Source organism: Pinus tabuliformis, chromosome 7, assembly GCF_031772625.1.
Source record: "Pinus tabuliformis cultivar Carrire ecotype Pingquan chromosome 7, CPIR1, whole genome shotgun sequence".
NCBI lineage: Eukaryota > Viridiplantae > Streptophyta > Pinopsida > Pinales > Pinaceae > Pinus > Pinus tabuliformis.
The window spans coordinates 150,138,150-150,163,026 of NC_142293.1; the positions used below are offsets into that span (position 1 = coordinate 150,138,150).

A 24,877-nucleotide genomic window follows, 5' to 3' on the forward strand; every position below is an offset into this window, starting at 1 on the left:
TTTCTGAAATAAAACCCAAAAGTCGAACAGAAGGGCCAAAATAAAACCCAAAAACGGAGCACAACAGCCAAAGAAAAGGCCATTACGTCAGCCATCAAACGCCACAGAGGATTCCATTGGCCACCCGCTCGGCGGTGAACGGTCCCCAACTTTTAGGAGAGAAGCCTGGTGAAGAAAACGGGTTATGGAACCATCTAGATAAGGCCACGTGTCCGTCAGGGACCGGCTTGGAACCGGCCCTGTTACGGTAGCTGGGAGTTATAAAAGACAAAGGGCCAGAGAGTGTTCTCAGCGAACAACCAGAAGCAGTGCTGCAATAGAGGAGCGGCAATGGCATCGAGATTACTTTTCTGTTTAACGGTCCTGGTGACCATGGCTCCATCTCTTCAGGTTGGTTTCTCTGATTTTCAATGTCTTTTAGGAAATTGCATGCTATCGTTTGGTTATTTCGAATTCCCTGTTTCTTTTGGGCCAAAATAAATTGTTGTAGATGATTTTAGATTTTGTTTCTTTTTAAAGGAGTCTAATTTACGGGATTGTGATAAGAACCGGTGCCATTTTACGATTCCATGGTTTTATCGGGCATTTCTTTGTTGGTTATGCGTAGAGTTTCATAGCAGGTGACGTGTGTGCGTTCGATTTTGCTCTTGTTATCATGATTTTATCTTGACGGCCCTGTTAGTAAACTTAACTTTGTATTTGAGTGCTCATATGCTTTCTGCCCTTATTTTTGGTCTGTTTTTGAATTTATTTAAAAGAAATTTTATGCTGTATTTAGGTGCTTCGAATTCCATTTTTTTTTAGTTCTCGTATGCTTTCTGCCCTTATTTCTGGTCTGTTTTTTCATTTATTTAAATGAAATTTTATGCTTTATTTAGGTGCTTCGAATTCCCTGTTTCTTCTGACCATTTGGAGTCTACTTTTGGAAAAAGGTTTACGAAAATGGCTTTAGATTTTGTTTATCGTTAGGGGGAGTTTAACTTCCGGTCTTGCCATGAGAAATGGCGTGATGTTTGCGATATCATGGTTTTATCGGAAATTATTGGAGATTTCTTTGTATTATGCGTAAATTTTCGTCGCAGGTGACGCGCGTCCCTTAAAATTTTAGTTCTTGTTATCCGGATTTGATCTTCACGATCTTGCTAGTAAATTTGACTTTTTATTTGGGATTGCATGTTCATTTTGCCCTTTTGGTGTACGGCTTTGAGGATTTCTTTCACAACGGAAGATGTTTTGACGCCTAGTGTGTCTGTTCTTGTCTTACCTGCAATCTTTACGTTTATTTCAGCTGGTTTCATCGCACTATATGTGATTTTGTTTACATTTGGGATTATTATTTGAGCCATTTTGTATACTGTAAATTGACTTCTCATACGACTTTGTTTAGCTATCTATGATTTTCCTCAATTTTGTGCAACCTTTAATTTACAAAGATTTGCGTAAAATATTTTAAGAAATTTCGCACAACTCAGACTCTGCTGTAGGTCATCAACATTTTGTTTTGAGTTATTCCCTTAGATTTGGATTTTAAGTCTGTCTCAGGGGGAAGATAACATTCCTTTAACAGAACAAATTTTAGTGAAATGTTTAAAGATATTTTGAACAATTTAGGTTTGTTCCAGGGCTTTAACTCATAGGGGCTCTGCATTCCATATCTATATTTCGACTATTGAGCGATCATCGTTGTCCGTAACTAGAAAAAGAAGACGCAAATATTGAAGGATTCGTTTACTGAGGTGGAGGAATTCGAGGAATTGCGGTGATAGTAAAAAATAATTGGAATTTAAGTAAAAAATTCAAAAATTTTGTAGATACAATTTTCAATGGTGAAAATAGATTAGCACCACTAAAAACTTCTAAAACACTTTAAAATTATGAAATTTAACAACTTTTAATTGAATTTACAAAAATCAAAACCACTGAATTTGAATTTGGTAGTGGCATATTCCGTTTTCAAAAGGTGAGTTTGGCTAGTTTTTGTCAGATGTCGAAACCGTTACTCTACATTACAGAGGATTTTTAGTGATTGTGTCCCATTGCCCTGGACCGTTTCAGTTGGACATAAACCTTGATCTGCGAATTATAAAGTTTGTTGCAAAATTATATGAGAGTTTCGTAATCTTCCGAAGTGTTAAAGCTTGTTTACGAGGTTGAGGTCCGAGGAATCGTGATGCAATTTGGCAGCACTCTGGACAGATTTATTGCCTGGGACAGGATTTTTAAGAAATACTAACCCTGTACCTGTGCTATAATCTGCCTTAAATTGGATCTAAGCAAAGATTTTCCAAAAACATCTCACCTGGAAATGAAATATTTTTCCAGGACCCAGCTGTAGGATGATGTGAGTAGAGCCTCAATAGGCAGGGCATCTCATAATAGATTGCTCGAAATGAGCTCCGCTTCCGTAAGAGGAGCAAAAGTTGTCATCGCCACCATTAATTTTAGACCCAGAATGGTCGCGGAAAGTAAGTCGAGGAATAGGAAAAATTAAAAAAAGGAGGAAGATGCACTGGTAAAGGAATTTGGAGGATCTTAAAAGCTCAATCGAAAAGTGTTCCACCCAGGAGATAAACCCTCTTACTCTGAGTCCATTGAGGCGTCCTCAAGCCCAATTGGAAAAAAGGAAAAATTGAAGAGTCTAAAAACTCGGAGGATTCTGCTCCAAATGTGCAGGAGTCGAAGAATAACCATACCCAGCCTCTTCCTCTCATAGTTATATCAGAGTATGCACCATGGGACACATGGCAGGCGCGTAAAGTGGAACTGATTTGCAAAATTGTAGGTGCACTTGGTATGCCTAGAGTCTGAATTAATTATAGGCTTGGTTTAGAGAATTAGTGGCTTTGTTTTGTTATTTTAGGGACAGCCGTAGAACTCATGGTTTCTGTTTTTTCTAAATTAATTCAGGAATTCTGAGTAGTGAATTTTTTTCCCTGGAATTGCATGTTAATGATCAGAAGTGGGAAGAACGAATTTTGAGAAACTGAGTTCATAGTGATATCCCCTGTCCGTTTATGAGTGCTCAGATTTCGCTTAGCGGCCAGTGATTTAACATGTATTTTAGGATTTCAATGCAATAAGCTTCTACTGGAACAATAAATTGCGCTTCTACTGGAACAATAAATTGTGTATTTGCAGACAAACAGAGCTGCCTCTCAAATTCTGTGTTTTGTTGATTCCTATGCAGTCTTGATCATTCTTTTGGCTTATATAGAGCTGATTTTATAAGATATCATTGCCAAACATAGGGTGGGGCAGAACAGCCTTGTCACTTATCACCTTTGCAGATATATATAGATGACTAGAGAAAGTTGTCTAATAGAAAGTAAAGTCAGAGGAGCTCAGCATCACAAACCTGTATGCAGGCAAAAAAATCATGCTCAGATATGTGCGGAGGAACTTGAACTCTCAGAAATGATGTCAAAGACGACCTTTATGGACAGCGTAAAAGAGAACAAGAAGACGACTGAAAAAAATAAAAACCTGGAAGTAGTCTAACAAGTATCGCAGTAAAAGGGACGCTGAAGCCGAAAGCAGTTCAAACTACAAGCGAGAATGGATAATTCTCCTACTGCTCTCAGCGTTATTTCAATAGTTTCCTCGCAACGGAGAAACACGAATAGTAAAGACAATTTTAACATTCCATGGTAATCTTATTCTTCTTTGCCAGGGAATAGTCGACACATTATTCTCCCTAGCAAAAGCCATCTAAAACCAGTTTAAACCTATACAATTCAGCGTCATCTAAATGAGCATATAGGTTTATCTTAATTCTTTCAAGCAAAAAATAAACAAGGATAGAATTTCTCCAAAAGTTAAATGAGAAACAAAGGGAGGCTGTCTGTGAAGAACACCCATAAAGAATAAAGATGTGCCAATGCTGACCTTGGTTGTGGCAAAACTATAGCACTAGCTAGTCGGATTAGTTATCTAGTAGTGGACGGAAAGTAAAAAACTTGTCAAGCTCTACCTTATTTCTATCCTCATCATGGATATTGCAGGCGCCCAATTTTTCATGTAGGAAAACTCTGTTCTTCTGGTTCTGGCATATATTTTTTTTCTCTTTCAATCAATACAGTTTTATTTTACCAGAAGAAAAACTGAATTCAACTAGCCATTTTCGTTTACTATAAATAATAAACAGTGAGGTTCATAGTTTTGGCTTCATTTTTTAAAATCTTAATATGGCCTAAAAGTGTGCTGCCGTGAAGAGATTTCTTTTTGCTTAGAAATTAGAATCATATGGATTTCAGAGTTACGAACCTATATATGTACCAAACATGTTCTAGAACCAAACCCATTCAGAGACCAAGTAACTCCCGACGATTGGTATTGTAGCCTATGATCGTAGAAGCATCTGAAGTTGCATCCTTAAGATTAAATTATCATTCAGTATATTATGTGACCCTGAGGCAGTGTTGACGCTGTAATTCGTTTTCAAGGATGCAAAGAAATTGCAATTTTCAAATTTTAATAGTTAACTGAAACGTATGTTAGTGTTTTCCCATTAAGGCATTTGATTATTTTTTATCATGGTCTGCCCCTGTTTATACGAAAATTGTTTCATCATAACAGAGACCTTACCCAACCCATATTATATAGCTTTATGTGGTCAGGGCGTCCTTCTGTCTTCTCATGCTATTTGATGAAGCATCATTCCCTTTCTCTGTTCCATGTTTGTAGTCTGTGTTTTTAACTTTTTACCCTCTTCAAGAAATATGAAAATGTATTTTGAAAACTCTATTCTACATTTGTTTGATGCAGAAATATTTTGATCTTTTTTCCGAACAAGTCTTTTGGCTCCAAATTGATTTTATGCTCAATGCTTAGAGAGAGTCCCAGGAGGCTCTGTAGAATTCTGTGTCATCAGATTCTTCTTCTTCGGATTCTTTTTTTAATATTATAGAGATTTTTATTGCCTTCTAATTTAAAAGCTTTAAGCATAATACTTGTACATAAACTGTTTGTAGAAATCTGGGAACAAATCATACCTGTAATTTCTAGTGGCAGAACTATTGAAGCAAAGTGTGTGTTCTTTTTAATAATGCAGGCATCTCTGCTGGAGTCCTTTCCTGCACAGAGCCAAGACAGAGTCCTTAAGGTATCTTATTTCGTCACTGCCATCAAGACTTTGACCTGTTGTTTAAATAACACGATATGAAAGAAAAATTCAATAAACCTGTTTTACTCGCAGGAGCCAATAGTAGAAGAAATTAACAGGCACCCAAGTGCTGGTTGGAAGGCTGACATGAATTCTCGATTTTCAAATCACACAGTAAGTGCACCTATTTTAATACCAGGTGGTCTGCAAACTTTTCTATAGCTCGGGCGAAAATAGGAAGAGCTTTTATTGACTGTCAATTGCTCTGTTTCTAAAGGTAGGACAATTTAAGCGTCTCCTTGGAGTACTTCCCACACCCAAGAATTTATTAAAAAACGTTGCAGTCATAACATACCCGAAGGGCATGAACTTGCCAAAACAATTTGATGCAAGGAAAGCTTGGCCGCAGTGTACTTCTGTTCGAACCATCCTAGGTCAGTAGCCTTCGTTATAATCTCTACAGTAGGCTTGCGATGTGGGTCTTTATGAATCTTGTTAGAATATTTAATAGTAAATTTTCATTGCTGTGCCTTCATATGATAGACTTTAAATCTATCCATAAAATAGAGATGTTTTGGGATTTTAACTTGTTTCTTCCGTGTCTTTGTGGAATGTGCCAATGTCGGCCTTTATCTGATGTTGTTATGGATGAGAGCAGATCAGGTAATTCTACACTTTGCTTCTAGTTTTGTGTAATAATTTTTATTTTTTTTACACTCATCACTTTCAAAATTGCCCACTGGTAGAGCTTGGAGTACTGAATGGTGTGTAATCTGTGTCAGGGGCACTGTGGTTCATGCTGGGCATTTGGTGCTGTAGAAGCACTTTCTGATAGGTTTTGCATTCACCATAAAGTGGTAGGCCTCAGTGAAGATAAAACATGTTTTAGCTATATGGCATTTTATCTTTTGTTGTTTCCTGGCCGTGTATCAGCTCAGTAGTTATTCTGATTTCATTTTTCTTGCTGTGCCCTCTCAGAACGTTACTCTCTCTGAAAATGATCTAGTTGCATGTTGTGGATTCATGTGTGGTGACGGTTGTGATGGTGGTTATCCAATATCAGCATGGCAGTACTTTATGAGCACTGGTGTTGTAACTGCTGAGGTATAAGAAGCCCCTGGGCCCTTTATTCAAAATTTCAAACGCCATTTGGGATTCCAAGTGTAGTGTTCAGTGAAGCAGCATATCACCAACTTATTATGAATTGTATGTTTCACTGACTTTAGAGTAAGCTAGTGATTACTCATTATTATGTTTTTGTAGTGCGACCCCTACTTTGATGATGCTGGTTGCCAACATCCAGGCTGCGAGCCTTTATATCCAACTCCTCAATGTGTAAAGCAGTGCAAAGATGAAAACCAAAATTGGGGCAATTCCAAACGCTTTAGCGCAACTGCCTACAGAATTAGTTCCAAGCCATATGATATCATGGCTGAGGTCTATACAAATGGGCCGGTGGAGGTTTCTTTCTCTGTTTACGAGGTAAGAAATTAGCTTCTCATAAGTCATTTACTGATGTGTGTGTGTTGTATATACATAAGAAGAACTTAAAGTTCTGATTTCCAATGTAACAAAGATGGGATCATATCCCGTTAGATAATGATTGACCAGGATCTAGGTTCACCTGTGTATAGTGAAAAGCAAATTGTCAACCAGACCTTCGAAAGCACGTTTCAAACCCAATGATTTAGGTGAATTAGAGAAAGTAGAAAGCAGAAAATATGAAGTTATAATTAAGTGACCAAATTTTATTCAAGTGGGCTTCCAATTCATTTGATGAATTCAACCAGAATGCATCGATTGTCAGAACTGAATGCTATTCACATGGTCATCGTCAGCAAGGTGTAGAACATGATATAATGCTGACATTGATTAGTTATTTTACCTGAATCTTTAACACGAATTAGAGGAATTCATGTATCTCTCTTAATATTTGTAGTGTAACCCGCATAGTCGGGGGATATTATTCTAATCCATAGAAAACAGCAGCCCATTGAACTCAGTTTCAGTGATTTTTTAGAGATACAGTTACTGAAATATAGGGTGCTTGATGATGGCATGTATATCCAGGACTTTGCTCATTACAAGTCCGGTGTTTACAAGTACATCAAGGGTGACCTAATGGGAGGGCATGCTGTGAAGCTGGTTGGTTGGGGAACTGAGGGTGGAACTGATTATTGGGTAAGAAATATATTTCACAATCCATCTATGCTTATTCAAATATTTGTTTCAATTCGTATTAGTTTCTTTAACATTGGCTTATGGCTATGTTTGAACTGACTTGTACAGCTGGTGGCAAATTCATGGAATACAGCCTGGGGTGAGGTATGTTTCTGTGTTTTCATCCGGCTCCACTTTAATTTTCAGATATGGTTGAAAGAGTTTAAACCCGTGAAGACCTCTACCTCTAAAGAATTTGATTTAACAACAAGGAATGGAGTTAGATTATAATCAAACATTTATATGTTGTACTAAAAGCACAGTGCGAATTGTTTTGGAAGGACTGATGGAATTGCATTTCGTTTGTGTTGACAGGATGGTTATTTTAAAATTGCGAGAGGTTCCAATGAATGTGGCATAGAAGAAGATGTGGTGGCAGGAATGCCTTCAACGAAGAATTTAGTAATGGATCCTGCGGCTGAAGGTCATGCATCTTCGTAATCTTCCACATTATAGATATCCAAATGCAATTAGTAATTTTCTTGGTGCCTAAGGTATTGTAAATAGTTTCTAGTACCGATATTAAGGTACCTGTTGTCTAAATGCAATTAGTAATTTTCTTGGTGCTAGTACTGATACCAAGGTACCTGTTGTCTTTTCCTCACAGAAGGAATCTGTTGAGCAACGATAAAAGTAAAGTACCTAATTTATTTGTAACATGTATATTGTTTCACATCTGTAAATCATCTATTTCATTGGAAAAGCTCAACAATATCGGATTTTGTAAATTACTTATATAAAATAGGTGAAGTTTTCTCAGAAAATACTATTTAGGCTAATTTGTTCAAAATAATGTAGAGTGTTTGTATTGTTTTGGGAGGCATATTTTACAGCCAATATGAAAGTGTGATTAATTTTGAGTTAACATATTGTTATTTTTAAAATAAAAATAATATAAGGTAGTTATTAATTATTATTTCTTTTCTAAATTTTAAAAATAATATAAAAATAATATAGAATGGTTATTAATTAATTAATTAATAATATAGAGTGGTTATTAATTAATTTTTTTTTCTAAATAAAAAATAATGTGTGCTAGAAGTAAAAACAAAAAATAAATATAGTTAGTATCAATTAAAAGTATTCTAAAACATCAATATCTCTACTCTTATTGTGTTTGGCTTTAGTTATGTGGTAAAATATTTCACTCTCATTAGTAGCCATAAATAAAATATTTTGATGTCCATGCTAAGTAACATAATTTTTTATCAAATCTTCAAAAAATTTAAGTAACTAAAACTAGAAAAAAAATTATATTTTCATTTTTGAGTTCGAGAAAGATGTATAATTCTTTTATATTTAAAAAATGTTTCAATATAGAATCTAAATAAACTATATAAATATCCATCTTAATTAATATATTTCAATATCAAACATCAAATATATGTATATGGACATAAATTGTTATAAAAAAATACTCTAATGTTTTCATAATAAAATATTTAAAAAAAATCAATTTTCTTGGATAGATGGTGATTGGGTGCTGTGTCTAGTCATGCTTAGATGTTAAGTCAAGCACTCTTAGATGTTAAGTCACTCATTCAATTCTTCATCCTATTTGAGTGTTATTCTTGGACATGACCATGATGTGTATATAGACTTTAGATGTTAAGTCAAGCACTCTTAGATGTTAAGTCACCCATTTAATTCTTCATCCTATTTGAGTGTTATTCTTGGACATGACCATGATGTGTATATAGACATAAATTGTTATAAAAAATTACTCTAATGTTTTTCATAATAAAATATTAAAAAAATCAATTTTCTTGGATAGATGGTGATTGGGTGCTATGTCCAGAGACGAGTGGATGTTAAGTCAAACACTCTTAGATGTTAAGTCATCCATTCAATTCTTCATCCTATTTGAGTGTTATTCTTAGACATGACCATAATGTATCCTCACCAATTCCAAACTTACAAAAAAAATCAATTACTCTTTAATACTAAAGAGATATATAATTTATTCAATTCTGAATATAAAAAAATTCAATGAGTAATAAATATAATATTTGACATATATTTCAAAATATAATGATGATAGAAGAAACATTTTAATAGAATAATGTAATTTATAAGTAAATTGTTTCAGTAGCCTTGAAAGTTAGTCCAATTCAACCCGTCTTAAAATACTTTTGCTATTAAAAAATTACAATTCTAACCCTTCTCCTATAAACATTAACATTTAAACAGTCACTCCTAACAACTATAATGAACATTTAAAACCATTATTATTTTATATTTAAGTAAAAATATTTAAACAATCACTCATCCTCCGATTCCATATAACTTTCTCAAAAGTTGTTGACGAGATTCAAACCTCGGTACATTTCAACGAAATGAAACCTGCGAAATTTGAAACCGGTTTGAATGTAGTGGCAGAAGCTTATTTGCAACGACACGTTTTCAAAATATATCTGTTTAATGTTGTAAAAGTAAAAATCTGAGAAGCAGCTTCTTCTGTTAACAAGCCAATGGTGTTTTATCTCTCCAATACAAACAATTTTCTACGACCAACCTTGTTCAAATGGTGGAGATAAAGTCAAAAGTTCGACAAATGTGTGGAGAGGATTCCAATACAAACAATTTTCTACGACCAACCTTGTTCAAATGGTGGAGATAAGGTCAAAAGTTCGACAAATGTGTGGAGAGGAGTCAAAACTGGGATATCAATATTATGAATATAGTTTTTTAACCGAAACTATGCTGGAAGTGTGCGTGGAGAACCAAAGGTTGGTGTTAATGACAATTTCATGGGTTATAATGTTTGGGAAATTAATTCGGGATTAATGAACCAAAAAACAACAAATTTTACTTGAAAATATTAAGGAAAATTATAAATGTAATTTTATTAAATTTTATATATGATTAAAGGATGTTTTTTGGGTAAGGATAAAGTACCATTCATTAATTATAAAAAATTATATATAATTTGAATTTTTAAGAAAGGAGATATTTGAAATAGTGAACTAAAATTTAGGAGATATTTGAGATTAATAAGTTGCTTGCTAATAATAATAAAAAATTACTACTATAATTATAATAACATCAAAAGTTTTTGGAGTACTCAAGATTTTAGGGGAAAAAGTTTTTGATATTTGCATGACTTTTCTCAAGTTGACTAGGTGTTAAATATTTTCTTGGATTTGTACCTTATTGCTTTTATGGCTTCATTTTTAGGCTTTCTTTTTGTAGGAGACCACCTTGAAATCCATCATCTGAACCCAAGACTAAACTATGAGGAACTCAAACCCAATTGTTTAAGACAAGCCTCATACAAAATCCTAGCCTCATGAGCTATAAACATGTCCTTCACATTTTTTCCATGTCATTCTTCTACAAAGACAATCAATCGTAGGTCATCCAAATCCATATCTTCTAGTAGTGCTTCTACTTCACAACTTCTTTTGAAGGGAAGCGAGTCATCTCCTATGGAAATGGATTTTGTTGATGTTCTTCAACAAAGTTTTGCATGACTTATGTTGGGTAATGAGATTTACCTTTTGTTGATTGCATGCTTGATTGAATGTTGACTTGCTCTAGAAACTCCTTCAAAGAGGAGAGAGACTCTAACTTATTTTCAAATCTAGGGATTTGGTTAGGGTTCGAGGTACCCTAGGCACTCAAATTTCTACTTCTTTGGGGGATTTTCCTTGAACCAACTAGCTCTTTCTAATAAGGGTTTTCTTCAAATGATTCTTTGGTATTCATAGGATAATCTCTAATAAGATGTATGTATTGATGATAACATATGCATATAAAGGGGACTTGTTCATAATCTAGAGACTGCTTTCAAACACTATCATGATAGTAGATATCTATGGTGGCTAAGAAGTTGGAAGATATTCATGCAAACACAAGTGTACCTCCCTCTCTTGGTAGCCTTTGATACTTTGACAAAGTTTTTGATAGCATTGTTGATGCCTTCAAGGGTTTCCTCCCAATATTTCTTGAGGAGAGAAAAGAGGCGGACCAACACCATAGATGCAAAGAAATCAGCCTCCTCTAAATTATATTGCTCCTTTGATAATCACATGAAGAGCCTTGCATGATAGTAAATATCTATGGAGGCTAAGAGGTTGGAAGATATTTATCTAAACACATATATGTACATTGAAGTGTACCTCCCTCTCTTGGTAGCCTTCGATACTTTGACAAAGTTTTTGATAGCATTGTTGATGCCTTCAAGGGTTTCCTCTCAATATTGTTTGGGGAGAGAAAAGAGACAGACCAACACCATGGCTACAAGGAAATCATCCTCCTCTAAATTATATTTCTCTTTTCATAATCGCATGAAGAGCTTTGCATTGTTGAAAAAATACAACACTCCTTCAAAAACCCTCGATTTATCTTATACGCTGGAGAAAATCATTGTTAAAAAACCCTTGGACCTTAACTCCAATTCTATTTGACCTTAGGGGTTCCATTTATTTTGGATCCCCCCAATCAAAGCCTTTTTTAGATAACCATAATGCAATATATTTGTAGATTAGAGTGTGATCCTGCGAAAAGAAAATGAGGATGAAGTTTGCAACTGAGGATTTCGGCTAGGGTTTTCTCTCTGCAGTGGTTACTCAGACCGGCCGCTGTATACCGCCCAGTCCGCATCCTGTTACTGTCGCTATGCTCTCCGCCCTCAGCTTACCTGTTGCGGTTGCTACATCGGAGGCATCTGTACAGTGCGGGTTTCACGGGTCTTATCCTTTCTGTTCCTCAACCGTTCCTCTCGTGGCGTGCTTGCGGTTACTGTGTTGACCGGTTTGAGGGTGCCTGCTTTCCGTTTACCTGCAGTGGTGAGGAGGACTTCTCTGTTCCTAGGCGCAGCTGTCACCATGGAGGACTTGGATGTTGTGGATTACTCCGAAGACCCATTGGAAGGGGTTTCCATCTGGCGTACCCCTTTTTCCACGTCGACCAGCTTATTCAGCTCCGGTTTCTCTCTGGTTGAACCCTCCCCCCACCTGGCCAGCGCTCTCCACTCCTCCGGCATCTCCGTCTACACTTGGGTTTGTCTCAGCTTGTCTAAACCCTAACCCTGGTTTAGATCCCCCTTACCCGGGCTCCGGTGACCGACTACCCTCCTGTATCGTACAATCTCACATCTCTGGCTCCCCCTTCCGGCAGTTACTCCATTGTCCTGCCGCTCGCCGGATCCCTCTAATCTGCAGATAATCTGCCCCCCTCCTCGCACATCCACCGTCCTACCCACACTTCATCGGGTCCGTCTCATAACAGGGCATCACTTCCCCTTCCCCCACAGGGTACAAAGAAGAAGCATAAGTGTTTTAAATCCAAAGCAGACGACATTTTCTTGAGACTGGAAGAGGACTTTCAGTGGGGTGAAGCCATGGACTTCGCGGACAGAGTCCTTGTCGGTCGCATCAGGGGAAGAAATTACTCGGCTGCGCGACTGAAGACCTGGGCAAACGAAGTATGGGGTCACCATCTGGTCGACATCCCATTTGTGCAGACCTTTGTGAGGGGATGGTTCGCTCTGAGATTCGCTCGTGCCGACCACACAAATTGGGTCCTATCCTCATACTGGCATTTCGAGCATGCCCCGGTATTGCTGAAGCGTTGGACACCACCTTTTGACCCCGAGACTGAGCAGATCGGTGTTGGACCTGTATGGATTCGACTGCCGGGCCTCCCATTACAATACTGGTCCGAGGACATCTTCAAACGGATTGGTAACGCCATCGACACTTATATGGAATACGACAAATCATATCTGCAAATGGGTATGATGGCTTATGCTCGAATCCTTATTAATCTCGACACCAGAGAAGGTCTATTGGAATACATTACCATCCAATGGCGGGACACATCTCGCAAGAAGATCATAGATTACGAAGGCATTCCATATCGCTGCCGCAGATGTCACAAGGTTGGGCACCTATACAGGGACTGCCCCCTCCTCCACAAAAAAGGGGCCCTGAGCATAACCGAGAACCGAAACCGACGGAGGGTGGACCATCACAGCCCCAGGAGATGGAAGGAGAGCCCATACAACTACCGGTAGATAATGCACCAGGAGATTCGAGAGACATACAGGGCACTTCTGTTACAAAGGCATTTGACAAGCGTCCAGCGGACACCATACCTGCCTTGCCTCCTCCGCCCATCAGCTCAGACACTTCTAGAGATGTCGCCTCGACCGCAGGTACATTTTTCCCTATCTCATCCTCTGTATCTGGCATATCACATATTTTTGCATCGCTCTCTTGCATGGGTATCTCCTCCCCCCTCATCCCTTCTGGCTCCCTTCAGATACCCCCCCTCCCTCTGGGCTACACCCCCCCTCCTCCCTCCTCTGCACACTTCCCTTTCCCTCACACTCTCCCTCCCTCTATCCCCCCTCCCTGATATTCTCCCCCTCCCCTTCCTTCCACCCCCCCCCTCTACCCACCTTACCCCCCCCCCCCCCCACTCCCTCCTCCACCCCCCCCCTCTTCCCCTCGATACTCTTTGTGGTCCAGAACAAAGGGAAAGGATGCCGACGCGATAGGCATTGAACCTATTTACCCCCCGACCTCCTTCAAATCGGCTAGAGGCTGCCCCTCCCGACTCTCTAAGGCCAAACATGTAGCGAGGGAAGAAGTTGCCCTTGGGCGACAACAAACGATTGACAAGGCCCTTAGAGCAAGGGATCGCCCTCTGCCTATCCCTCCATGGAATTTCTATCCTTCAACTGTTGAGGGGTTGCTAGCCCCCAAAAAACACTAGTCCTGAGAAGACTGCTCACCTCGACTGCCTTGGAAGTGATCTTTCTTCAAGAAACCCTCTGCTCGGCTGCCATACCCCCCGATCTCCATAATGCATCCAAAGCATGGAATGTCCAGTTTAGAAGCCAAGAGCGAAGAATAGGAATGACCCGATCTCCCTAATGCATCCAAAGCATGGAATGTCCAGTTCAGAAGCCAAGAGCGAAGAATAGGAATGAGAGTGGCAGCCGAGCAGAGGGTTTCTTGAAGAAAGATCACTTCCAAGGCAGTCGAGGTGAGCAGTCTTCTCAGGGCTAGTGTTTTTTGGGGGCTAGCAACCCCTCAACAGTTGAAGGATAGAAATTCCATGGAGGGATAGGCAGAGGGCCATCCCTTGCTCTAAGGGCCTTGTCAATCGTTTGTTGTCGCCCAAGGGCAACTTCTTCCCCCTTACCCCCCCCCCCCACTCCCTCCTCCACCCCCCCCCCCCTCTTCCCCTCGATACTCTTTGTGGTCCAGAACAAAGGGAAAGGATGCCGACGCGATAGGCATTGAACCTATTTACCCCCCGACCTCCTTCAAATCGGCTAGAGGCTGCCCCTCCCGACTCTCTAAGGCCAGACATGTAGCGAGGGAAGAAGTTGCCCTTGGGCGACAACAAACGATTGACAAGGCCCTTAGAGCAAGGGATGGCCCTCTGCCTATCCCTCCATGGAATTTCTATCCTTCAACTGTTGAGGGGTTGCTAGCCCCCAAAAAACACTAGCCCTGAGAAGACTGCTCACCTCGACTGCCGGGCCTCCCATTAAAATACTGGTCCGAGGACATCTTCAAGCGGATTGGTAACGCCATCGACACTTATATGGAATACGACAAATCATATCTGCAAACGGGTATGATGGCTTATGCTCGAATCCTTATTAATCTCGACACCAGAGAAGGTCTATTGGAATACATTACCATCCAATGGCGGGACACATCTCGCAAGAAGATCATAGATTACGAAGGCATTCCATATCGCTGCCGCAGATGTCACAAGGTTGGGCACCTATACAGGGACTGCCCCCTCCTCCACAAAAAAGGGGCCCTGAGCATAACCGAGAACCGAAACCGACGGAGGGTGGACCATCACAGCCCCAGGAGATGGAAGGAGAGCCCATACAACTACCGGTAGATAATGCACCAGGAGATTCGAGAGACATACAGGGCACTTCTGTTACAAAGGCATTTGACAAGCGTCCAGCGGACACCATACCTGCCTTGCCTCCTCCGCCCATCAGCTCAGACACTTCTAGAGATGTCGCCTCGACCGCAGGTACATTTTTCCCTATCTCATCCTCTGTATCTGGCATATCACATATTTTTGCATCGCTCTCTTGCATGGGTATCTCCTCCCCCCTCATCCCCTCTGGCTCCCTTCAGATACCCCCCCTCCCTCTGGGCTACACCCCCCCTCCTCCCTCCTCTGCACACTTCCCTTTCCCTCACACTCTCCCTCCCTCTGTCCCCCCTCCCTGATATTCTCCCCCTCCCCTTCCTTCCACCCCCCCCCTCTACCCACCTTACCCCCCCCCCCCCACTCCCTCCTCCACCCCCCCCCTCTTCCCCTCGATACTCTTTGTGGTCCAGAACAAAGGGAAAGGATGCCGACGCGATAGGCATTGAACCTATTTACCCCCCGACCTCCTTCAAATCGGCTAGAGGCTGCCCCTCCCGACTCTCTAAGGCCAGACATGTAGCGAGGGAAGAAGTTGCCCTTGGGCGACAACAAACGATTGACAAGGCCCTTAGAGCAAGGGATGGCCCTCTGCCTATCCCTCCATGGAATTTCTATCCTTCAACTGTTGAGGGGTTGCTAGCCCCCAAAAAACACTAGCCCTGAGAAGACTGCTCACCTCGACTGCCGGGCCTCCCATTAAAATACTGGTCCGAGGACATCTTCAAGCGGATTGGTAACACCATCGACACTTATATGGAATACGACAAATCATATCTGCAAACGGGTATGATGGCTTATGCTCGAATCCTTATTAATCTCGACACCAGAGAAGGTCTATTGGAATACATTACCATCCAATGGCGGGACACATCTCGCAAGAAGATCATAGATTACGAAGGCATTCCATATCGCTGCCGCAGATGTCACAAGGTTGGGCACCTATACAGGGACTGCCCCCTCCTCCACAAAAAAGGGGCCCTGAGCATAACCGAGAACCGAAACCGACGGAGGGTGGACCATCACAGCCCCAGGAGATGGAAGGAGAGCCCATACAACTACCGGTAGATAATGCACTAGGAGATTCGAGAGACATACAGGGCACTTCTGTTACAAAGGCATTTGACAAGCGTCCAGCGGACACCATACCTGCCTTGCCTCCTCCGCCCATCAGCTCAGACACTTCTAGAGATGTCGCCTCGACTGCAGGTACATTTTTCCCTATCTCATCCTCTGTATCTGGCATATCACATATTTTTGCATCGCTCTCTTGCATGGGTATCTCCTCCCCCCTCATCCCCTCTGGCTCCCTTCAGATACCCCCCCTCCCTCTGGGCTACACCCCCCCTCCTCCCTCCTCTGCACACTTCCCTTTCCCTCACACTCTCCCTCCCTCTGTCCCCCCTCCCTGATATCCTCCCCCTCCCCTTCCTTCCACCCCCCCCTCTACCCACCTTACCCCCCCCCCCACTCCCTCCTCCACCCCCCCCTCTTCCCCTCGATACTCTTTGTGGTCCAGAACAAAGGGAAAGGATGCCGACGCGATAGGCATTGAACCTATTTACCCCCCGACCTCCTTCAAATCGGCTAGAGGCTGCCCCTCCCGACTCTCTAAGGCCAGACATGTAGCGAGGGAAGAAGTTGCCCTTGGGCGACAACAAACGATTGACAAGGCCCTTAGAGCAAGGGATGGCCCTCTGCCTATCCCTCCATGGAATTTCTATCCTTCAACTGTTGAGGGGTTGCTAGCCCCCAAAAAACACTAGCCCTGAGAAGACTGCTCATCTCGACTGCCTTGGAAGTGATCTTTCTTCAAGAAACCCTCTGCTCGGCTGCCACTCTCATTCCTATTCTTCACTCTTGGCTTCTGAACTGGACATTCCATGCTTTGGATGCATTAGGGAGATCGGGGGGTATTGCTATCGGTTTCTGCAATAAATCCTTGGTTCTTCGAAACACCTGGGGAGGCAGAGGCTACATCGGTATGGACTTATTGGCCCGCTCCCTTAACGCTGAGATTCGTATCATCAATGTTTACGGACCTTGTGTGGACATGGAACCATTTTGGAGAACCTTGTTCGCATCTGAACTTTTCCGGGTAGACAACATCATCCTGGGAGGGGATTTGAACTTCTCCTTGTGTCACTATGAATCCTGGGGACACTCGGCCCAAGCGGATAACCTGTTTGACTCGATCTCCACCTTACTTGAAGCTCATCATTGGGTTGACATCCCTCCTGTCAGGTTACAGTATACCTGGTCCAATAATAGAAGTGGTGATCATAGTCTAGCAAGAAGACTCGACAGATACCTCATCAAAGAGGCATTCCTCACTCTCCACCCTCGTATTAGACAGTGGGTTGGAACTGGGGGTTTATCTGATCACAGGCCTATCTTCCTTGAACTTTCTGAGGATATCCCGAAGATCAAAAGCCCTTTTAAATTCAATGCTTCTTGGCTCAAGGATCTCAGCTATCATCAGCTTGTATCGGAGTATTGGAGATCAAATCCTATCACGGAAGAGGAGGAGCATACTACTGGTTTTTTAAGGAAATTATCTGAACTCAAGAGGCTCTCCAGAAATTGGGCACACCTGAAGCGGATTAACGATGACAAGATACTGAAGGAGGCCGAACGAGCCATTGCCACATTTGAGGATTCGTCAGATGGCACCTTTACAGCACCGGAAAACAAGGATCTATACTCTACTCTTATATCTAAGCGCACACAAATTCTAAAGGAAAGAGAGGAGAGCTGGCGCCTTAGAAGTAGAGCCATATCGCTGACTGATGGAGACAATAACACTAAGTTCTTCCACAAATTTGCAAATGGCAGAAAAGCCATTAACACCATCTGGGAACTACAAAATGCTCAGGGGCAGAGGATTACTGATCAGCAGGGTCTGGCCAGACTTGCTAACGAACACTTCAAAACCATCTACAAGGCACCCCGTGTGGCTAACATTCTAGAGATAATGCGGGTCGCTGAATACTTCCCCAGATTTGTAGAACAAGAGGATTCGGAGAACCTGATGATGGCTGTATCGAAGGAGGAACTAGAGGCCACCATTAAATGGTTCAAAAAAGACAAGAGCCCTGGACCGGATGGGTGGACCATCGAATTATTTATTGCATTTTTTGACATCTTGGGGGATGATCTTCTCAGAATCGTGGAGGACAGTAGGAGGAATGGTAGCATACATGCAGCCATCAAATCCACTTTTATTGCCTTATTCCGAAATCTGATTCTCCTACCTCCTTTAATGACTTTAGACCCATCTCTCTCTGTAATGTTCTGTACAAGATTATCGCCAAAATCATAGCAAATCGCCTGAAGCCTATACTGTCTTGTCATATATCCCCCGAACAATTTGCTTTTCTCCAGCATCGACAGATACATGAAGCGATTGCCATTGCACAAGAACTCCTCCACACTCTGAAGACTAAGAAACAGAAGGGCATGATTCTCAAGGTGGACCTTTCTAAGGCATTTGACAGAGCAAATTGGCTCTATATCAGGTTAATTCTTACTCACCTTGGCTTCCCTTATGCCTACATTAAATGGATTATGAGCTGTATCAAGGATGTATCCTATAGTGTCCTCCTTAACGGTGAAGCTACCCCTTTCTTCCTATTAGAAAGGGGACTCAGACAGGGTTGCCCCCTCTCTCCGCTAACTCTTCCTCCTTATTATGGAAGGTCTGAGCAGATCCATCTCTACTGCGAAGGACAGACATCAGCTTACTGGCATCAAGATTTCGGATAATTTCTTTCTGACTCACCTACTGTTTGTTGATGATGTTCTGATCTTCTTAAACGGAAGCATCAGAGATTCTTCAATTATGCACAATATCTTCAAGCTCTTCCAGGCTACAGGGATGATGATCAATGAAGGTAAATCCACCATCACCATTATCGGTTGTTCTCTGCATGAATCTATATATACTACCCATCGTTTTCCTTTCTTTGCACTCAATTTGGATGACGGGCTTAAATATCTGGGCTTCTGATTAAAGCCTCTCGGATATAGGATAGCAGACTGGACATGGCTTATCGCAAAAGTGGAGAAACGATTACAGATCTGGTACCACAAATATCTTTCCAGCGTTGGCAGATTAACCCTCATCAAGGCAGTTATAAAGGCCACTCCAGTTTTCTAGATGACACTTGCATGGATACCAAAAGGCATATTAAACAGACTTCAAAACATTTGTTGCAGATTCTTATGGAAGGGAAATCAACCTGGGAAAACTTTTGCTTGGGTCAAATGGGATCACATCGCTATTCCTAAACGATGGGGAGGATGGGGCATAACAAGGCTCGAGCTATTCTTAAAAGCCTTGGCAGCTAAGCTGAGCTGGCAGCTCATCAGCTCAAACAGTCTTTGGACCCGGGTAGCACTAGCGAAATATATATGGCCTACTAATTTGATGGATTGGCTCAGACAGTCTCGGCCCCCAGCCAGCAATATCTCCAACATATGGAAGGCAATGATGAACGCGCTCCCCCTGCTGCGTCTTGGAATTACCTGGAGAATAAGGGAAGGCAACGTTGTCCGCATTGGAATGGACCCATGGGTAGGATGCAGGAACGCCCACAGATTACCTGCCGATTTAATCAGCTACCTAAATGATAGAGGCATCTTATACATCAAGCACATTGGCGACCACATCAACTCCACTGTCCTTCAACAAGCTTGGAAATCAGCTTATGATTTGGACATACCTGAGCATTGGAGACAAGATTGGCAGCTATATACTGAAGCCCTCACACAGGCCCATATTCACTTAACAGTGGAGCCTGACGAAATCATCTGGGCCCTTGCCAAGACTGGTCTTTACTCCCCAAAAGAGGGATACATCAGCCTCATGGATCCCCATAAACCTCAATCTATTGACCCTAATTGGAAATCTTTCTGGAAACTCAAGGCCGCCCCTCGCACCCACCTGTTAATGTGGAACATACTCTTAGAGAAGATCCCTACGGGTGCCAATCTGATTAGGCGATCCTTTCATGGCCCCTTCCGATGCCAACTGTGTCGTATGGCTGATGAGAACACCGAACATCTCTTCCTGAATTGCACTTCATCTAAAGAGTTATGGAACGACATATCTGCTCACTACCCTTCCTTACTCCCCTGGCAAGGCAACAATATCCAAGATGCTTGGAACTCATGGTGCCTTGCCCACAAAGGCAAAGCCAGGAACATGCCTCTCCTTGTTAACTGGGCCATCTGGATAGCTAGGAATCAGTCCATCTTCAATCTCAGAGAACCACACTGACCATCTATCACACAGCACATAATCTCAGATTATGATCACCTTCTAGAAGAGGACCCCGTAGCCCCTCCGCGCATCATCACCCCGGAGATCATTGATAAATCGAAACCTTGGGCATATTTTGATGGTTCAGCCCATGAAACAGGCTGTGGAGGGGGACTTATCCTACCCCTGAATGATAAACACTGTTTCAAAATCCAAATAAACTTGGGGATGGGCACAAACAATTTTGCCGAACTCTGCTCTGCAAAACACCTCATATATTTTGCATTATCTCATCATTGTACACATCTACAGTTATTTGGTGATTCAAAAATCGTATGTAATTGGCTCAATAATGCATCTCATTGCAATGCATATACTCTCAGACATATCCTTGAGGAAGCTCACAGATTGATAGACATATTTGACTCTTTTGTCTGTCGACATATCTACAGGGAACAAAACACGGAGGCTGACCAACTTTCAAAAGAGGCAACGCATCTTCAGGACAATGTCTGGTTGATACAGGAGGAGATTGATGGTACTCACCATCAATATTACCACAGACCGTTTATAGAACAGGGACAAATTGGGCTTTAAGCCCATGATTTTGTAGTGCTCATTGTAAAAACATGTTTTATTTTCTTATATCTATCAGTCGGCTGTAGAAACAGTTCTTGTATAGACATACATAGTACTCTCTCTGTATAGAGAAGATATATATATTTTTGCATCTTTTTCCCTCAAGCTGTTGAGGACAGTTTTGATACAACTCTGATTCCAGACTCCCTACGTGGAGATACACCACTCAACAGTTTAAGTTTTTGTAAACAGACTTATATGTATCCTGATAAGGCAAGTAATGCCTCCATATGCATATGCCTCGGCATCTACAAAATGTAATTTCTTAAGTTAATAGAAATTACGACTTTTTCCAAGGGAAAAAAGAGTGTGATCCTACATATATCAAATATATTCTCTAATTTTACTAAATTTAACCTTGTATTTTGGATCTTGCATTACTTTTGGCCGGCAATGCCCTGGATTTCTAGCTTGCCATGATGCACCCGATGGAGGGTTTGTGTGATATCCCTTTGATTGATACTTTATGTAATTAAATGTGCATTTGTATATTTTTGGTTAAGAGTGTTAATTCAAAAGACATTTAAAAATTTAATTATCAATAATTTATTATTGATAATAATTGATTATAAATTTGTAATTATGATGTTTTAGTTTTGTAAATAAAGAAAATATGGAGAATTAATTTTTGAGTATAGATGGTTGAAAGAAATGAGGCTGCAAATTATTGTTGAAATATATATTACCTATCAATAAGTCCTGGGCATCTAATATGGATGATTAGATTTATTAACGAATTATGATATTGGTCAATTAATTGTTTCCTAGAAGACAGAGAGTTGTCTTCAAGAGTGGGAAACAAAAGCTTATTAATAAGGTAATAATTACTTGCCACCTATTGGTGAGTTGGAGGTAATTATTAACCACTGAAAGAGTGGTAGATGAGAATCAAGTTGTCTTTAGTGAGATTTTTGGAAGTTTTTTCGGTGGGTTTTTCAGGTCTAATTTCTCTAAAATCCAGCAGGAATTTATTGAAATCACAAGTTTGATAGGTAACCCCTGCACAGTCGAAGTGCCTAAGGGGTTTTGCACGGTGCTCAATCCATATATACAATCAAAAAATTAGTTTTAATAACACGAATCAAGTTTACACCTCATTTTTTTTCGTCGGATTCCAACATCGAAAAGTCCAAAAAGTCACATTAAAGACAACTTCGATGAGAATTGGATAAGAATATTTTGTCTACTTGATTTTCTCTCATTCTGAGAGAGGATGAGACTGAAGAGAAACAATAGAACAAATACAAAAGGAGTTTTTCTGCCCCGGCATACTTGGGGGTATACATGTTGTTTAACAGTGTTAAGGTTGGGAGGAGCCAAGTACTTGATCATTAATTTTCCAAAAAATTGTTTCAAGTCAATATTTTTTTCCTTATAACCTGTTTAGAAAAAGTTAGTTGATTGAAAAGTGATGTGTTTAGTTTATAGTTTTGAGTAATATAAGTATATATTGTTGAAAAAATAAAATGAGAAGAAAGAAATTGATTGAAAAACTTCTCTGTTTAAATTATGTTGTGAGAAATTAGTATAGAAATCTAAAGGGAATATTATTGGTAAAATTGGTATTGTTTATTTTGCAACATTTAACTAGTAGAAACTATGCTATGGTGATTTTGAAAAAAAAATGGTATGTTTATTTTATTTTTAAATAGGACTTATTATTTACAAGTTACAGTGCATGTGTATATGTGTAGTGATATATAAAAGAAAACTTATGTTTATCGGTGAATGATTGTAAATATAAATATGAAAGCATGAAAGAGTATACTCAAGTAGAATCTGATGTATAGTATGTATAAATAGATACAATTACACATTAGACATGAGAGAACTTTGTAAGATTAAAAAGAACAAATATAATAGTATATCGACTTATTCTAATAGGAAAGGAAAAAATTGATTTTATAACTAATAATATATGCAAATTGATAAGAATATATAGATCCTTTTTCTAAGTATACACAAGAATAAAACTTAAAACTAGTACAGGTTTAACATCTCATATGGATGCAAACAACGCCTAACACAAGTAAAGAACAGAGTGAGCGGTATAATTTTTATAAATGATTTTATTTTAAAACATAAGATTAAACAAAGTCCATAAGATATTTGAATATCTTCATAAATTAAAATATTGGAATATATAGAGTTTGGCTCAAATGGCCTTAAAAGAAATTTATAGAAGATTGTTTGGAATAAAAATAGCTAATAAGTATATACTCGAAAATTATAAACAATACATGGTTACAAAATGATCATAGCCATGAAAAGCCTCTTTGATCCAGATTTAAACAGGAATGCAACAAATTACAGAGATAACCATAAATACAGAGATGCAACATAAATAGTACTTTATTTCATTAATATAAAACACTGAAATATGCTTACAAACAGAAATGGAAATAAATCAGCTAAGGCGATGGTAGCTTATCTCTGAGAAGAGATGTGGCAACTACATGCCTCTGAACGGTATTACAATGAGGTGCGAAGGCCTATTTATTGTTGAGAAACAATGGAAAACCCTAAACATCCAAAAACTTAACCCTAGGAGATGAAGCACCAATCTATGGGCCTCGTTTTGGGTAAATTAGTACATCAACTTCCCGGGATCATAACTTTGGCATAGACGTGCACAATACCTCGTTGGAAAGATCTATTCGAGGACTACAACTTTAGAGTGAACAACATAAATTTCAATTTTGCTAAAAAACGTCGTTTAGGGCCTCAAAACGGCTTCGGAAGACCAGGACCCGAAAAACTGCTAAAAATAGTAAACTGTGCTACAATTAAGGAAACTGAAAAACTGAAAGAGACAAAAGTGGGGGTCCAAGTGGGATAGGCGGGTGGCCACCAACATCCACCTGGATCATTGCTCTCCCCTTAGGAAGCAATGGTCCCCATTGCGTTGAGTTCCTCCATGAGATGAGGAAAATTTTGTTGAACTTGGTCCCTCGTGAGCTGTTCTGCAACCTCTGATGTGTCTAGTAATGGTGGGAAGCATGGTCGAAGGCAGTCCACATTGAACACTTGGTGCAAGCGAAGGAATGGGGGAATGTTGTGCTCCAAAGCATTGTTTCCCACAACCTTGGTAATGGTGTAAGGACCATATCGGAGTGGTCTGAGCTTCTGATGGGCTCTTGTAAGACGTTTTTTCTATAGATGCAACCAGACTTTGTCGCCAACTTGAAACTTGTGTGGTACCTGATGCTGATCATGTCGTTGCTTGTACTTGGCATTTTCCAGAATGGAGTAGCAATAGATCGGCCCATTGGGTATAGGTGCTCCAGAAGTCAGATCAGACGAATGCTTGACCTGATAGTGCAATGGTACCCCTGTGGGTGAGGAGAAGATGTCCCTGTCTTCTTTCATGAACATATCCACCCGCTTCTGTTGCGTGGAGGAACCCTTCCCGCGGGCCATGGATGTGGCTACGATCCTCCCCTTACTTTGAGAGCAAACCAGACAAAAAAAAATTCATAGTCTGGGAGATGATCTTACTGCCTTTCTTAGCAGAGATTAAAGAAGTGGTGGTAGGTGGGGCTACCTCCGGTATCCTGTATAATTTATTACACAAAGAAATAATAACAGCGCGAGGCCTTGAGTCATACACAACATGTCGCTTCCACAAGTATGGTTGGCCTAATAATACATCACAAACATCAAGCGGTGCAACATCACATAATACCTCATCTGTGAAGGGCTTGATATTGTAGGGAAGGAGGCACTGCTGGCGGATT

The 24,877-nt window shown here is 40.4% G+C and overlaps 3 protein-coding genes across 3 annotated transcripts; all 3 read left to right on the plus strand.

Moving 5' to 3' along the window:
- The first annotated feature begins 262 nt into the window (after positions 1–262).
- On the plus strand, positions 263–7,980 carry LOC149246301 (cathepsin B-like protease 3). Its single transcript, XM_089457860.1, has 11 exons — positions 263–390; positions 5,051–5,101; positions 5,195–5,275; positions 5,379–5,535; positions 5,760–5,764; positions 5,884–5,958; positions 6,080–6,205; positions 6,365–6,583; positions 7,172–7,282; positions 7,391–7,426; positions 7,637–7,980. Exons 1-11 carry the CDS (start codon positions 331–333, stop codon positions 7,760–7,762), a joined length of 1,047 nt encoding a protein of 348 aa, XP_089313986.1. The 5' UTR covers positions 263–330; the 3' UTR covers positions 7,763–7,980.
- A 4,685-nt stretch (positions 7,981–12,665) lies between these two features.
- LOC149246302 (uncharacterized) lies at positions 12,666–13,340 on the plus strand. The gene has a single exon (XM_089440507.1). It carries the CDS (start codon positions 12,666–12,668, stop codon positions 13,338–13,340), a length of 675 nt encoding a protein of 224 aa, XP_089296633.1.
- Positions 13,341–16,098: 2,758 nt separating this feature from the next.
- On the plus strand, positions 16,099–20,519 carry LOC149246303 (uncharacterized). The gene is made up of 4 exons (XM_089440512.1): positions 16,099–16,447; positions 17,140–18,524; positions 18,623–18,756; positions 19,457–20,519. The coding sequence occupies exons 1-4, from the start codon at positions 16,099–16,101 to the stop codon at positions 20,517–20,519; spliced, it is 2,931 nt and encodes a 976-aa protein (XP_089296638.1).
- The last annotated feature ends 4,358 nt before the right edge of the window (positions 20,520–24,877 follow it).